This window comes from Arachis ipaensis, chromosome B9 (genome assembly GCF_059453495.1).
Source record: "Arachis ipaensis isolate K30076 ecotype BB chromosome B9, ASM5945349v1, whole genome shotgun sequence".
Taxonomy (NCBI): domain Eukaryota; kingdom Viridiplantae; phylum Streptophyta; class Magnoliopsida; order Fabales; family Fabaceae; genus Arachis; species Arachis ipaensis.
In genome coordinates this window covers 12214764-12231080 of record NC_142444.1, presented here as the reverse complement: position 1 = coordinate 12231080, position 16317 = coordinate 12214764, and the positions used below count along the sequence as shown (strand labels likewise).

General features: G+C 34.2%; 3 protein-coding genes across 13 annotated transcripts; all 3 read left to right on the top strand.

Moving 5' to 3' along the window:
- The first annotated feature begins 2350 nt into the window (after nucleotides 1-2350).
- On the top strand, nucleotides 2351-7438 carry LOC107618842 (septin and tuftelin-interacting protein 1 homolog 1-like). 11 transcript variants are annotated; one of them, XM_088500410.1, is made up of 3 exons: nucleotides 2351-5239; nucleotides 5985-6044; nucleotides 7029-7438. In XM_088500410.1, the coding sequence occupies exons 1-3, from the start codon at nucleotides 3158-3160 to the stop codon at nucleotides 7032-7034; spliced, it is 2148 nt and encodes a 715-aa protein (XP_088356536.1). In that variant the 5' UTR covers nucleotides 2351-3157; the 3' UTR covers nucleotides 7035-7438. The 11 variants fall into 11 exon arrangements, with proteins under 11 accessions (XP_088356536.1, XP_088356531.1, XP_088356528.1 ...); XM_088500405.1 differs by having other exon boundaries at nucleotides 2351-5315; nucleotides 7021-7438; XM_088500402.1 differs by having other exon boundaries at nucleotides 2351-5315; nucleotides 7011-7438.
- Nucleotides 7439-9742: 2304 nt separating this feature from the next.
- Nucleotides 9743-13697, top strand: LOC107618662 (uncharacterized). The gene is made up of 4 exons (XM_016320785.3): nucleotides 9743-9892; nucleotides 11001-11127; nucleotides 11215-11287; nucleotides 13182-13697. Exons 1-4 carry the CDS (start codon nucleotides 9865-9867, stop codon nucleotides 13458-13460), a joined length of 507 nt encoding a protein of 168 aa, XP_016176271.1. The 5' UTR covers nucleotides 9743-9864; the 3' UTR covers nucleotides 13461-13697.
- A 128-nt stretch (nucleotides 13698-13825) lies between these two features.
- LOC107618663 (uncharacterized) lies at nucleotides 13826-16212 on the top strand. The gene is made up of 4 exons (XM_016320786.3): nucleotides 13826-14311; nucleotides 15108-15234; nucleotides 15339-15411; nucleotides 15820-16212. Exons 1-4 carry the CDS (start codon nucleotides 14284-14286, stop codon nucleotides 16081-16083), a joined length of 492 nt encoding a protein of 163 aa, XP_016176272.1. The 5' UTR covers nucleotides 13826-14283; the 3' UTR covers nucleotides 16084-16212.
- The last annotated feature ends 105 nt before the right edge of the window (nucleotides 16213-16317 follow it).

Sequence of the window (16317 nt, the reverse complement as noted above, 5' to 3'; positions counted from 1 at the left end):
AACATCGAATAATTTTGGATCGAGGGCTGCATTTTGACAGTATGTTGATGGGAGTTATCATGATTTGGTCAATCTATTAACTCAATAAATGACTACTATTTTGAGTCCCATGATGGCTGATCATGAGAAAAAATTTGAGCGTTTGACTAAACAAGTTGAACGAATTGCTTGGATTGTCGATTATGATTAGGGTGATCATCGAAATTTAGGAGTGAATCCCGAAGACGCAGGGAATAATCTTAGACATATGAATGACAATATACATTTAAATGGGAATGTTCCTCATGTAGTTTGACGTGATCAAAATGTTGATGATATGTTGGATAGGATTCGTGTTAATCAGCAAGGAGAACGTTATCAAGTAACTAGAATTATCGAGGATATTCTTAATAGGATTGGTATTAATGTGAATTTTATTACTCGACCATATTTTATTTCTGCTACTGCCATACAAATGGCAGAAGTGCTAAAGAGTGTGAAAAACCCTAAAATAACATTTGGGATAAGTCTCAAAGTCGTTCCTAGCGTTTCAATTGTCCTAGTTAAGTCACTAACATTTAAAAATTGACTCAATGTTGTGCTGCCGTTAGGAATCCGTTAACAGAATTGACAATGGGACAAAATTGAAATGATTTTGAAACGTTAGAGACTTAAATAAGACGAAAAATACATAAAAATAAATTTTATTTTAATTTTATCTTTCAATAATATTAATTTTTTACTGCACATAATATTTAATTATTTTTTATTATATCTAAATAAATTACACTTAGTCACATTACTTTCATTTTAAATAAATTTATTTTTGAGTATATACCCATTTTGGTCCTCAAAGAATTTCAAACGGGACACTTTAGTCTCTAACTAAAATTAATTACTCGATTGGTCCCTAACAATTAATTCTGTCAGTCACTTAGGTCCTTTATTCCGTTAACTCTAACGGAGGATAAAATAGTCCCTGACAACTCTGACAGGGGACAAAATGGTCTCTGACAACTCTAACAAGGGACAAAATGATCCCTGACCCCTTTATTCGAAAACAACACTGTTCTTCCCCAATTTTTATCATATTTCGCATAACCCTAACATTCATACTCTCCTTCTTCACCTTCACAGTCTTCTTTTCCATCTTTTCCTTCCTCCTCTTTAGCTCCAAGATTAAGCTATAGTATAATTGTCACACGTATCGCACCTACCTCAACATGTCATGGACCACACATTTCCTAAATCTCTACACTTCACCCACCAAAAGCATCCAATTCCATGTCTTCAATAACATCACCTCCAACCCCGACACGTCCACGACATCCTCAAGACCAAGTTCCACAACTACTCCAAGGGCACGCCTTTCTCCACTCTCCGGCAAGCAATATAGATTGTTGGACATTAGGACATCATGAGAAGATTCTCCTTCGATATCATATGCAAATTCTCATTTGAAATAGACACCGAGTGCTTCATTCCTTCTTTTCCAGAGTCCAAGTTGGCAGACAGCTTTGACCTCGCATCCAAGCTATCAGTACAACGAGCAATGTCGTTGTTGCTGCTCATATGGAAACTGAAGCGATTACTGAACATTGGTTCGGAGAAGAAGCTGAAGGAAGCGATCGGAGTGGTGGACAATGTGGTCATGGAGATGATAGGGCAGAGGAAGAGGGAGATGGCAACGACAACGACAGGTCTTAACAAATCAGACTTGCTGTCTAGATTCATGGGATCCATCGAAAACGATAACTAGTTGAGAGACATAGACATTAGTTTTCTGAGTATGAATTGGTTGAGAACAAGTTGATGATTTTTTTTTCTTGTGAACATTAAATTTATAGAGTGTGCATTGTGTAGTTTGAAGTTACAGTGTTAGACTGCTAGTGTTATGCGAGATATGATGGAAATTGGGAGAGAACAGTGTCGTTTCCAAACAGAGGAGATCAGGGACTATTTTGTCCCCTGTTAGAGTTGTCAGGGACTATTTTGTCCTCCGTTAGAGTTAACGGAGTAAAGGACCTAAGTGACTGATGGAATTAATTGTTAGGGAACAATCGAGTAATTAATTTTAGTTAGGGACTGAGTGTGAGAGAGGACAAAATACTTTACAAAATACTATTTTGTCCTACAGACATTTTCGTCCCTGACCATTGAAAAATACTTTTAAGTCCCTGACCTTCACAAAACTTGGACGGATCAGTCCCTCCGTCCAAATACTTCCGTCAGGGACTGATCCGTCCAAATGCCTCAATCAGGGACTGGTCCGTCCAAGTTTTGTGAAGGTTAGGGACTTAAAAGTATTTTTCAATGATTAGAGACAAAAATGTCCGCAGGACAAAAGGTCGGGACCTATTTGTCCTTTTCTCTTATTTTTTTTATCTGCCTCACTGCCTCTCTCACACTCAGTGCATGTTTGGGTGCCATTATTTTGTTAAAAAAATATATTTTTTCAATAAAAAAGATCTTTTTTTTATTTTTTAACGTGTTTGGCAAATTTCTAGTAGTAAAAGTAAAAGCACTAGTAAAATAAAAAAAAAGATATTTTTTGAGAAGCTGTAATTTATATCTTTTTTTAAAAGATCTTTTTTCCTTAAAAAAAAGATGTTTTTCATGTAATAAATAAACAAAAAAGTACTTTTATATTGTTATACCCAAACATAATTGATTGATAAAAAGGCATTTTTACATGAAATATCCAAACATAAAATTACTTTTTTTTTTGTGAACAACCAAGAGAAAAAACAAAAGAGCAGAAAAGAAAAAAGATGAACCTTATCAGTTCCGCTACCTCCAAATCCCATCTTTGCCAACCGATCTGCTACGACATTAGCTTCTCTCGACATAAAATTACTTTTACTTCTGTATAAGATCTTTTAAAAAAAATAACTCGAAAAAAAAGATCTTTTCTTAAAAGCTCACCCAAACAAGCTCTGAGTCCAGGTTCCTCTCATCCAGCTCCTGGTAGTCCGTCCAACCACCGCCTGCTACCGCCGCCGTCGGAACTTCGAACAGCCACCGCCTGTTCCCTCACTTCCCCTCCATCGCGCATCAGCCATCGCAGCCTTCCTTTCCTTCCATCGCGCAGCCACCGTGCGAACGTGGAAGCCTCCGTCGCTAGCTCTGTTCCACCGCAGGTCCACCTTCTCAGTCCCTCTGCCGTGTGCCCTAAACCATGGACGAGGACCAAGAGATGGAGAGGTTCGAAATGGACAACGATTTCGAAGAAGGCCAGTGGATTAACGGCGAATTCTACTACAAAAAGCGCAAAGAAAAGCGTACTCAGACCAGAGACGATGTCCTCTACGGTGTTTTTGCCGGCTCCGACGATGACGACGACGACGATTATTCTAGCAAGAAACTTAGGAAGGACCTTTCCAAGAAGCAGGACCTCACCAAGCCGGTAAATTTTATTTCTACTGGAACTTTTATGCCGAATCAAGATGTTGTTGATAACAATAGAGATTCTAAAGAACATTGTAAGAAAGATGGTTATGTTAGTGAGGATAGGCCAGGTTTAGGTCTTGGAATGGGATCTGCTTCCACTTCAGGTGCTGGTTTAGGGTTTAATAGTAGTAATGGTGATAGGAATAATGGTTCTGATGAGAACATTGATGATGGTGATGATCATAATTTTTTGCCTACGGCTTTTGGGAAGAAGATTAAGGAAGGGGCGATGCGGAGGGAGAGGGAAAGGGAGAGGGAGAAATTGGAGAAGAAGAGGGGTCAGCGTCAGAGTTCGGATCAAGATGGGTTTGGTAATGCGGGGAAATTCTATAACAATGGAATAGGGATGAAGCTGTTGGAAAAGATGGGTTATAGAGGGGGCGGTCTTGGAAAGAATGAGCAAGGTATTGTGGCTCCTATCGAGGTCAAAATGAGGGCTAAGAATTCAGGTATTGGTTTTAGTGATGCAAGGGAGGCGCCGCCACCACCATTGCCTGTTTTGCAGCAACAGAACAAAAGCACGGTGGGAGCAGTGCAGCCTGCGGCTAGCAGAACAAAGGAGAGGCTGTGGTCAAAGCAGTCACGGTTGAAGAAGAAGAAGAAAGAGGAGGAAGTGTATGTTACTGCTGAGGAGTTGTTGGCAAGCAAGCAAGAACAGAATTTGGAGGTTGTTCAGAAGGTTTATGATATGAGGGGGCCACAAGTTCGGGTTTATACAAATTTATCTGATTTAAATGCTGAGGAGAAAGCAAAGGAGGAGGATGTCCCAATGCCGGAACTTCAGCATAACATTGGATTGCTTGTTCGGTTGGCTGAGGCTGACATTCAAGAGATTGATAGAGATTTGAGGAGAGAAAGGGAGACAGCTCTCAGCTTGAAAAAAGAAAAAGACAAGTTAGAATCTGAAGCAGCATTCCAAAAGCGTCAACTGGATAATATGGAGGAAATAATGAGTGTCTTGGACCAAGTAGACGAAGAGAGCACTTCAGGAACGCTAACATTAGATTTCCTTGCCACATGCTTCAGTGACTTGCATAAGAGATATGCCGATAGCTACAAGTTGTGTAATTTGTCCTGCATTGCTTGCTCATATGCTCTTCCTTTGTTTATTACAGTGTTCCAAGGTTGGGATCCTCTTCGAAATCCATCTCATGGGTTGGAGTTGGTATCTACGTGGAAGACTGTCTTTGATGCTGTAAGCTGGGAACAACTTATGCTTCAATTTATTGTGCCTAAGTTGCAACTTGTCTTGCAAGAGTTTGAAGTCAATCCAGCAAGTCAGAAGCTCGATCAATTTTTTTGGGTAATTAAATGGGCTTCTGTGATTCCAATCCATATCATGGTGGACATGATGGAGAAGTTCTTCTTCCCAAAGTGGCTTGAGGTTTTGAATCACTGGTTGTGCTCAAATCCTAACTTTGAAGAAGTTATGAAGTGGTATAATGGATGGAAGGAGCTTATTCCAGAAGAACTATTGGCAAATGAAAGTATCCGATTCCAGATTAACCGTGGTTTAGATATGATGAGTCAGGCTGTTGACGGAATGGAGGTTTTCCAACCTGGTTTGAAGGAGCAACGACAATATGAGGCTCAGCAGAAAGCAGCAACCTATGCTCAACAGCAAGCTGCTGCAGCATTGGGTGGTGCCAACGCAGATGGTGTGCATGATTTGAGCTTGAAAGAGGTCATTGAGGCTCATGCCCAGCATCATGGTTTGTTGTTCAAGATTAAGCCTGGTAGAATGCACAACGGTTACCAAATATATGGGTTTGGTAATGTCAGCATAATAATAGACTCGCTACATCAGAAGGTATATGCTCAACATGAGGAAACATGGTCCTTGGAATCTCTTCAAGGATTGCTAGAGTTGCATAATAAATCCCTTGGTAAAAGACACTGATTTCTGTTGATTTATAGTTTAGACCTGGGATATTTGGTTTATTTGAATGCAATAGTTATTTAGGATGTTTTCACTTGATCTACATCTAGTTACTCTGCTACTTTATTTCTTTTCTGCTTTATAAACATACCATTTTTCTATTTAACATTTGAATATCTGAATCCATAGAATGCAGTATTACTTATATATACAGAATTATTAGCCATCCTTCTAAGTTGCTGATCCAGCCCAATGAAATTTGCTAGAGTAGAAATAATTTATATATGCTGTATCTCCAAAGTTAATAATAGGGAAAATTGAGACGAGCAAAAACAATGGTTGGATTATGATTAAATATGAACAAGCAGTAGTAAATCATATATGATTTTGTGCACAAAATCTTATCAATTCAGTAGTACAAATTATTATATATAATTCCTCTACCCAAATATATTATTATTATATATATGTTTTCACTTGATCTGCATTCTTTGGTATGAAGCAAACTGGACCAAGATGATATCTTTTATACAATCTTTTGGGGGGTTTCTTCACCTTTGCAGTGATATTTTCGCCATAGGCAGTTCTATTTAATTTATTTAAACATGCTGATCTGATTACTACTCCACTACACATTAGATGTAAATTATCTTTTTCTGCATTATGGTTCTACCAGGTCTTAGCTGGTATATATACTGGAACTGTGTCTGGCATCACTGCACAACATCTCGAATGGGTAAATTCTTTGCTTCTCTATCAACTAAGTAGCATCATGTTTATTTATATAGTATAAATTAGTTTACACCTAAACTTCTATCGAATCTTCTTGTTATCCGTGTACGCTTTTTTCATATAACGGGTAGACAATTCCAATTGGAGAGTTTGATAATCACCTTTTATTTATGAAAATGAAGAAAGTAGAGACCCACATATGCTAAGTGAAATGGTTGGACTAATCAAGTTTAACATTAAATTTCATGTTTGAGCATGCATTATGCATATGTTCACTTCTGAATTATTAAATATATTGTTTGAGAATCCTAAAGAATGGTTAAATCTTAGATATCACTCCCAAGGAGTAGACCAACTAGAAGCATAGTAACCTTTATGCTTTGCTGAATGACGTGGTTTCTCTTGCTCATTTTCCTTGCTTCCAGGTTCATAGAAAGACACTTAAAGAGATAGCATTTAATTAGTAGTACCTTTATTTTTATAAGATCGCCAACTTTGTAGCCTTATGTAAAGACATGGTAGGTTGTCTATATGAGAGCTCAGGAACCTTTGTAAAGTGGTAAGTTCTTCAATTTTTGTGTGCTTTGGAACCTTTGGTTCATCTGATGATCAATATTAAGTTTGCATAATTTATGCTGCCCAGTTTACAATATGAATCTCTTCAGTCAGGTGTCTCGGTGTTCTTCCAGGTTGTATTTGAATTATGTATATAAATACAGAAACAAAAAGCCAAAGAAATGAAAACTGATATTTTGTTCCTTAAAGACTGAAAGATTTATGTAACCACTATTTCTGTATTTTTGTCTTATAGACAATATGCAAATACAATCTTAAAAGTTGGATGATATATAGTACTTGTTAATTTATTATGCTTACAGAAGTTAGTATTACATTTTATAAAATATTAAGATGTTATATATAGATAATATCCTTTAAAATATCCTTTATATATTATTCTTAGCCTTATAAGTTAATGTAAGGAACGAAGATATAAGGAAGAGAGTTGGAGTAGTATCATTGTGGAAAAGATGTTGAATCGCGTCTCAGGTGGTTTGGACATGTGAGAAGAAGACCGATAGAACATCCAGTCAGGAGGGTAGATGAGATGGAAGATGGACAAGGGGCGAAAGGCAGAGGAAGACCTAAGAAGACCATCCATGAGGTGATCAAACGAGATCTACATATAAACAGTCTCTCTGTAGACATGATACATGACAGAGCACAATGGAGTCATTTGATTTATGTAGCCGACCCCATTTAGTGGGACAAGACTTTGTTGTTGTATCTTGAATCAATTTATGCAAACGGTAAAGAAGATGAAATGCATCGTTTATCATGGATATCTACATCAAATGAGTAACAAACATTTCAAAAGTAAGAATACATTTCAAAAGTAACAAACATTCACTTAAGTCAATTCTCTCTAGCTTGCTAACTTCCTGTAACAAACATTTCAAAAGTAAGAATACATATCCGCGGCCAATGATATAATCTTATTTGCATCCAAATAGTTTTAACTTATAATTTTTCAAAGTTATATTAAATACCAAGCTAATCATATCACTGTCACTCTTATTTTTTATAAAGTCACTCCACGCATTTTTTACATGAATTTATATAAAAAAACTGACATTACCAAAATAGGAACACCAATATCTATATCCTAAATACGAAGAATACAAAAGAAAAATATTAATAATATCTAATGTATCTATATTTATATATACTTATATTTTTTATTTGGATCAAACTCTCTGAAGGTATTAGTAAAATGAGAAAAAAAACTCATCATATTTGAATTAAAATAATAAGACTTATATATAATATTTATAAAATGAATAATAATTAAATTATCATTATTTCAATTTATCAATCTTTTTAATTTAAATTCTACTTATTTATATATAAAGGTGATTAAAATAAAATCGAGATCATTATAGTTTTGGGGCCTCTCTTCGTAATTACAACTTTTTCCCCTTAAATTATTAATTACGTGATTATACATACTACAGTTTGATTACTCCCACAACTTGAGTTATATTGATTATTTTTAATTTTAAAATATAATATATTTAAAATGATTGAAAAGTATTTATTAAAAATTTTTACATACTATGAATTAAATTAGACTATTTATTTTATTTCATTCATTATTTTATATGTTACTATTATCAATTTATTTATTTTTAATTTAAATCTTTTAGTATTATTTATACTCGTGTCAAAAGTTTCCTTTATTTATAGGTAACTTTTATTAGGGGTGTCCGCGGATCGGATCGGATCGGATATAGCCGAAAATTCGATCCGATCCGCACAATTTTCATCGGATCGGATCGGATATGATATCCGCACTTTTTAGTGCCGGATTCGATCCGATCCGATCCGCACGATCCGCACATTTGCGGATCGAATCGGATCGGATATCGGATATATCCGCATAATTAAACCTTCTCTTTTTAATCATATTTCTATGTAAAAGAATTTGATAAAAATATTTCTTTCATACTTTTAAACTTATTTATTCCTAAAATATTTTTAATCAAACTCTCTCTAAATAACAAAAATAAAATAATACAATATATGAATAATAATTACTAACTAAAACATACAAACAAGTAAATATAATACCAAACATATATATATTTATTTTTTAATTATTATAGTGCGGATCTGCGGATCCGCGGATCGGATACGCTGATGTAGAACAGATATCCGCGATCCGATCAATTTGCGGATCGGATGCGGATATTTACCGCGGATCTGCGGATACGATCCGATCCATGGACACCCCTAACTTTTATCCAACATATCAAACAATAACGAAATTGAAAAAAAAGAAGATTGATTTGCTAATTTCTCCTAGCGATATAAAATATAATAAAAAAAATTAGTTAGCTCGTTGTTCTAATTAATAAATTCTTAAATAAAATTTAAATTTGTGATAACTCATAAATTGATTTACCGTGAATAAAATAAGAGTAAACACTCAATTCGGTCCTTGTCTATTTTTTACGAAGGACATAGTGATCCCTGTAAAAAAAAGGGACATTTCGACTCTCAACCTTTTTATTTTGGAATAATACGATCTCTCTGTTAAAAAATTCATTAAATAATAATAAAAATTAATTTTTTGAGGGTTTTATTTGTATTTTGTGGGGGGTTTTAAACCTCCACAAACTATTAATAACTTTGTTTTTAAAAAATTCCTTCATTAATGGTGGTTAAGTGAAGAAAAACCATTGATAAAAATGATGCCATAAAAAAAATAATTATAATACAATACCTTTTAAAGAAAAAAAAAACATTGAATAAGAAATGAAAGAAAAGAACTTTAATGTTGATAATATTGGTATTGGTGATAATGACGGTAGAAGAGATAATGATGATGATAAAGTATAGTTACACAATAAAAATAATAGAGGTATGAGTGATAATAATGAGGATGAAAAAGATAATAGTACTAGTGGTAGTAATTGGTTATATTGTTAAAAAAATTTTGTAAAAGTTTAAAACTCTCCACAAAATACAAATAAAATCTCCATAAAATTATTTTTTAATATTATTTAATAAATTTTTTAACAGAAGTACTATATTATCCCAAAATAAAAAAGTTAAGGATCGAAGTGTTGGACAGGCTTCCTTAATAATAATAATAATAATAATAATAATAATAATAATAATAATAATGATGAGTTTGTCGTTTGGCCCGGATTTTTTGAGGTGAATCTGAGACTTTAAGATTAAGCGGAGTAATGAGTAACAAGGAAAACTGGAAAAGCTGATATTAAGAACTACGGAAATCAGAAGCTGCGAAGCTTGCTGTCATGGGACAAATCCTCGACAAGCTTCAGGGTAACGCTCCAAATGCCAAAACCACTTTTCTGCTTTTATTATTGTTTTTTCTCTCTCTATCTGATTGCGGAGATTCATAATTCATCTCTCTGATGCGTTGACTTTCCATGTTCTCACCAACATGCATACATGATTTTCTCTGATTTAAATTACATGCACCTTTCTATTTGCTGTAGTTTAGATATTTCATTGGATACTGCTGCTTCTGATTTAAATTTATCATGCGGATGAGAATTATGAAATCTATGCTGTAATATGTGTTTTAACTAAGGGTTTCAATTAAGATTTGAAGTGGATTACAGATTAAACTTGTGATAGTGGAGTAGCAATAAGAGAATTGCTAAACCCTTATGCTTAGTTTCTTTTGCTGGAAATTAATCTGAATGTTGCAACTGCAGTTAGTGTGATGTTACAAAGGTGATGGTGCTTAGTTGGAAGTGGGGTCACTAGACTGAATGGAATTAGGAATGGATGCATTAGAGTCAATTGTGGTAACACCGTAATACTGATTGTGAAGAAGATGATAATACCTCATTTTAGTGCTATGGACAAGTTCAGATAAGTCCTCTAGAGGCTCCAATTAGGACAGTGGATCAGATAAAGGGTATTGCTATAGCTAGTTATTAGTAAAGTTCTTTTGCTCAATGCCCTTGCTTATAGATTTGCAGATTTTAGGCCTTGATGAATTAGGAATGGATCCTCTCAGTTGAGAATTCCACATATTCTTGCCATTTTTAGATCTGAAGTGGAGCCTTGGAGCAACAGTTGAATTGTCTCCACCTGAACTCATGGTTGCGGGTTCAAGTCGTAGTATCAGCCACTAATGCTTGCATCAAGTTAGGCTGCCTACATTACACTCTTTGGATGCGGCCCTTCCTTGAACCCTACATAATGTGGGATGTTTTGTACTGGGCTGCCCTTGTCATGTGAAGATCTTTACCATTGATTTGATTTTTGTTTGGGACCCTTGCTTGAGTCCCATCTTGTTAATCAATGGTAAAGATCCACATGTAAGATGCAACATATATTTGCATTTACTTTAATGGTAAAATTATTGTGCTCAATGCTCCGTTTGCCTTTTAATATAATAGCCTTTCACTTTACACAGGTAAGGAGTGGAGGCGAAAGCAAATAAGGAAGATTACAGATCGAGTTTTTGATGGCGTGAAGAATGAGACGGGAAGGGCTAATTTGAAATTTGAAGATCTGTATATTGCTGTTTTGATTGTGTACAAGTGAGATATCTGCCTCAAAATTTAGCCCACATTTTAGCTTGGTTGATATGGATAATTATTCTATAAGCGGTGGTTTCTATATTGTAGTGATATCAACAAGCATTTGCCTGGTCCACATTTTGATCCTCCACCAAAAGACAAAGTCAGAGAGATGATGCAGGTACTTTATTGTTTCACAATGAGAACAAACTATGTTTTCTACTTATATATGAAATCTTCACCATATGATTATATGAAGTGAATCTGTGCTTTCTGTTATAGACATTTTATGAAGTATATGCATTTCTTGATCATTTTATAGTTTTTGACGTATTCATTTATTTAACTATGTTAATGATGGAGGATTTAACCTGAGAAGGTACCTTTCTCCATCTGCTAAATTGTTTATAATATAGAAACTCTGGGTCATTTGAGCAGTTGCTGAGTCAATTATGTTTGCAAAGCTATTCTTCATTGAGTTTATGTGAACAAACTTCACTGAATTGTGATGGTTTATGGAGAACCATTTTGTTTCTGAGGCAGTGTTCAGTTAACTGAGTATATTATCATGAGTTCAAACTGCCACCACCATAGCTCTTTTTTTGTTTTTTTTTTTTTTTGGGGGGGGGGGGGTGGGTTGGTGTCCATGTTTGAGAGTGTGACTACCATGCAATCACAGGGAAGAACTGAACTCTTTTACTCAAATCCCAAGGTTTTCAACAAATTCAGTTATGTGCTACTAAATCATATCGCTCTTGGAAAGGTGATATGTTATACAATCCAACTAAGAAGTTCAAATTCTAATAGCCTTTTTCCACTAAGTGGCGTCGGTTACATGGATCAAAGATGTCATTGCATCTTGCATTGGGATGCATCAAGATTTTACTTTGATTGTCGCAGGCCTAACACAACCATACATGGATCCAAAAATGTCATACATCGTGGCCATGAATAGGGATGTGACAAAATTTACGTTGCCGCAAGCCTAACACAACCCTCCTCGTTTTTCTGGATCCCGAACTTGGGATCGGGTATTTAAACATAGGTTGGGTTAGAAGTTCAAATTCCAATACAACATTAAAAAATCAATGACCAGCTAGCACAAACGTATATCATAAATCCTTAGGGAGAAAACAAGATATCTTTTGTTGTGTATCAGTGGAGACACTTCTGCATTCATATCTCTATGGTAAGTGAATTATGTTATTATAAGTTCCTGTTAAGTTATCATCGTCATGTGGATGATAATGCTTTCTGTATAGTCAGGGTTGTTATTTACCATAAGCTAAGAGTGACACTTATTTTCAACCAGTTAGCTTCTGTGATTTGTCATACTCGTAGAGTCAAGCCAGTGTCTGGAAAAGATTAATGTTAAAGATTTTGGGTGTGGGGAGCTGCAGGATCTTTTTGATGAAAGATCATATTTATTTGGGACACATTAGTCTAGTTGGGAAATCGTTCTGGGTCTTGTATTTCTCTTTATGTTAAGAAGCACTATCATGTTTATAGTTAAAATCAACATAGAAATCTTTGATTAAGTACCAGTACTAGTAGAGAAACAGTTTGTTCAAGGTCCATCTTTCTCTCCATGCTTGACTATGTATATCAAATCATCTAAAATAAATTCAAGGGTACATTATACCCACTTGAGTTTTGAGGTTAGGTGATATTACACACGATACATCTCGATTTCTAAAATATATATTAGCTCCCCTAAGGTTTAGATGATATTACACATTGCACTCATATACTTTTGGGAAACATGACCTTGTATTGTAAAATTTGACATTGATCTCTGCAAACATAGCAATAAGGGAGTATTGTGTAACTATGACAAATCAAGAGATGCGGAGTGTAATATCATATCATTTTAAAAGAGATAAAGTGTAATTTACCCTAAATTTAATTTACAACTTTGTTCGGACAAACTTTTATTAAAATAAAAAAGGAAACCTTTATTTGGACAAACTGAGGATTTTTCATTTGCTTCAACTACAAGAAACAAGTTTTCCTTGCAGTCTTATTGTCAACTGTTGGCACACTAAAAATTTTGTGATTCATATGACATTGTGCAGAATTGTGATATCAACCTTGACGGGGAAATCGATCGGGAAGAGTTTTACAATTTCATCAAGCAGTTGACTGCTGATACTTTCATCATTGTTAGTCAAAAGCTTATTATCACTTTGGCTGTAGCACCAGCTGTTGCATTGGCAACAAAGAGAAGCACTGAAAAGGTCCCTGGTGTTGGGAATGTGGTGCAAAAGATACCAAATTCGGTTTATGCTTCACTTGTGACCCTTGCAGTTGTGTGGTTCCAAAAACAGACCTTCGGAGATGATCCAAAGTACTAGTCATTGTTCATTGTTAATCACTGTGTTTTAATTAGCACTTTAGCAGAATGGTACACTTTTCATTATTTGTTTACGTAGGATTGCTTACTGTTTGCATGTTAATTACAAAATAGTTACACTCTTGATTTTACTGTGAAAGGTTATGCTTGTAAATAATAACCTGTCTTCAATAAAACTATGTACAATAATTATGATGGATAATGATTGTTCTGAACTGATTCCATCATAAGTTTGATCTGATTTTTTTAAATATTGCAATAGCCTAGCTCTCTCTAAAAATTGGTATAGGGATGATAAATTAAAGTGTTTCTTGACCCTACCAAGAATTATATTTTTTTCCCTTTGTATTTGGGTTTGCTAAAGAATTACTCTATTTATATATTTTTTTATTAGTATTTAACTAGATTATTTAAATTTTTTAGTTAATAAAAATTTTTGAATGATGGTATTTATTTACTTATATAATAATTAAATTCCAGCATGTGAAGCCATAATTGTTGGAGGAACCTGTCGGAAATCCAAACCAATACATTTTCTTACTTATGTAATAATAATAAAATTTTCTTTTATTTATTTACTTTGTGTTATTGTGTCTGTCTTCTATACGAAAGTATTTTTATTATTTTGTTCTTTTTCTTTTTTCTTCTTTATGTGGAATACAATGGTCCTAAGATGAGTAATGTAATAATGCAAAAGGTGTGAATTGTGATTCAGAAGCACACCCGAACCAAACATTATACCTTTTCTCTATTACACTTCACTCCCCAAAAGTGTTGATTGAATTTGAACCTTAAAAACATTCGGATCCACAGTGAGTGGTGCCATGGAACAAGTCCTGAACAAGTTACAAGGTAATGCCAATGCCAATGCAAATGAAACTCCATTTTTCTTAATTTAATGTACTTGTAGCTTAGTTTCTGAATTCTGCTCCAATCAATTAAATGATTTCAATTTTTCAAGTTTCTCCGATTTGTATTTATTTATTTATTTATTTATTTTCAGGATTTCTTTATTAGTTCTTTTGCTTGCAATTCTTTTTAATCTATTTGGAGAATGGGGGTTATAGAAAAATGGCTTGAGACCAAAGATGTGAAACTTGTAATTATTTTTCTTTCAATTGCAAGTTTAGCAACCAATGTTTTGATGAGCAATGTGTTGATTTTTTTATGTCAGTAAAATTATTGGGATACTTGATTTCTAAGTTGTTATCATACAGAAACTGATACTATACCAATATATTGAATTCATAAATGCAAAGATTTACCTTTCTATTGGCTGTTCTGTGGTTGAATTGATATGATATGGTTGAAAATTTATGAAATCTAGGTAGCTGAGATAACCAGCTTAATGATTTTGCAGTCTCTACATTATTCAAGATGATATTGTCAATGTTATTGTAGACATTGCATTACATTATTATTTAAGATACTGCATATAAATATAAATAACATACATGTTATTGGTAAAAGTTGTTGCACTCAGTGCACTTGCTTGTGTTAAAGTCTTTCACTTCATATGTGTTTTTTTATTTATTTACTAAGCTGAATTATATCAGTTCATAATCAACATCACAAAACTTGAGAGGCAAAGTTAATCAACATGATCAATCATCTTACTTATGTTTTAATAAACCTGCATTTTACACAGGTATCTATCTAAGGAAAATGCAAATAAAGATTATTACAGATCGAATTTTCGACACTGTAAAGAATGATAGAGGAAGAGTTAATTTGAAATTTGAAGATCTGTATATTGCTGTTTTACTTGTGTACAAGTGAGATTTCTGCTTCGAATCGCTGTCGAAATTTTAGTTTACTATGTTTTTTTGGAAGGAAAAAAAATTGTGTAGACTTGAATAATTCTTGTGATATGTTGTAGTGATATCAATAAGTTTTTGCCTGTTACACATATTGATCCTCCATCCAAAGCCAAAGTCAGAGAAATCATGAAGGTACTATAAACAACTTGCTGTGGTTACTTACATATCAAAATTACCATAGTACTCTGCTCTATCTATTTCATTATTCTGTGTAATTTCGGTTCATTTGAGGGATAGTTCAAGATGTATTTAGGATAGTGTATTTAAACAATGGACTAATTTTCTCTCATTTTTTTTTTGTTTTTGTTTTTGGGATGGAAAAGTATTTACTCATAAATCATTAATCATTATCATCTTTCTGTCGATGCTTGACTGTTTTAAAACATCAAATCTCCTTAAAGTTTATCCAAAATGCCAACCTTGTTTGAACAAACCAAAAAATTGTCAATGCCTTCAACTACAATCAACAAGTACTCTTTCCTATTTTATTGAAATTGTTGCATTCTTGAATCCATTCTAATTCATATCACAATATTGCAGGAATGTGACATCAACTTTGATGGAGAAATCGATCGAAACGAATTTTATGACTTCATCAAGCAGATCACATCAGATACAGTCACGATTGTTAGTAAACGACTCATCCTCACCTTCGCCATAGCACCAACGGTCGCCATGCTAACAAAGAAAATCACAGAAGGGATCCCACATGTTGGGAATATCGTTAGATGGTTACCCAATTCAGTTTATGCTTCAACTGTGACACTTGCAGTTTGGTGGCACCAAAAACAAAAACTCAGTTGAAACTCTCAGCACAAATCATTGTTCCTCATTTCATTTTATGTAGAATGATATTATTTTCATGATTGTATATGTTTGGATTACATGATGTTTGCATTCCATGAAATAACACTTGATGAGAAAATTGGTTAAGGTTGGATTTTGAATGAAACATGAAATGTCTTCAATAAAATTATAAAATGATATTGGAACTATTTTTTTTATACACCTCTTTTGTACACATTTTTTTTATGGTAT

Coding starts and splice junctions, on each gene's coding strand:
- LOC107618842 (XM_088500402.1), top strand. CDS start 3,158: ATGGACGAGGACCAAGAGATGGAGAGGTTCGAAATGGACAACGATTTC. Junction 5,316..5,984: donor GTTGCATAATAAATCCCTTG/GTAAAAGACACT, acceptor TGGTTCTACCAG/GTCTTAGCTGGTATATATAC. Junction 6,045..7,010: donor CTGCACAACATCTCGAATGG/GTAAATTCTTTG, acceptor TAGCCTTATAAG/TTAATGTAAGGAACGAAGAT.
- LOC107618662 (XM_016320785.3), top strand. CDS start 9,865: ATGGGACAAATCCTCGACAAGCTTCAGG. Junction 11,128..11,214: donor GCTGTTTTGATTGTGTACAA/GTGAGATATCTG, acceptor TCTATATTGTAG/TGATATCAACAAGCATTTGC. Junction 11,288..13,181: donor AAGTCAGAGAGATGATGCAG/GTACTTTATTGT, acceptor GACATTGTGCAG/AATTGTGATATCAACCTTGA.
- LOC107618663 (XM_016320786.3), top strand. CDS start 14,284: ATGGAACAAGTCCTGAACAAGTTACAAG. Junction 14,312..15,107: donor AGTCCTGAACAAGTTACAAG/GTAATGCCAATG, acceptor CATTTTACACAG/GTATCTATCTAAGGAAAATG. Junction 15,412..15,819: donor AAGTCAGAGAAATCATGAAG/GTACTATAAACA, acceptor ACAATATTGCAG/GAATGTGACATCAACTTTGA.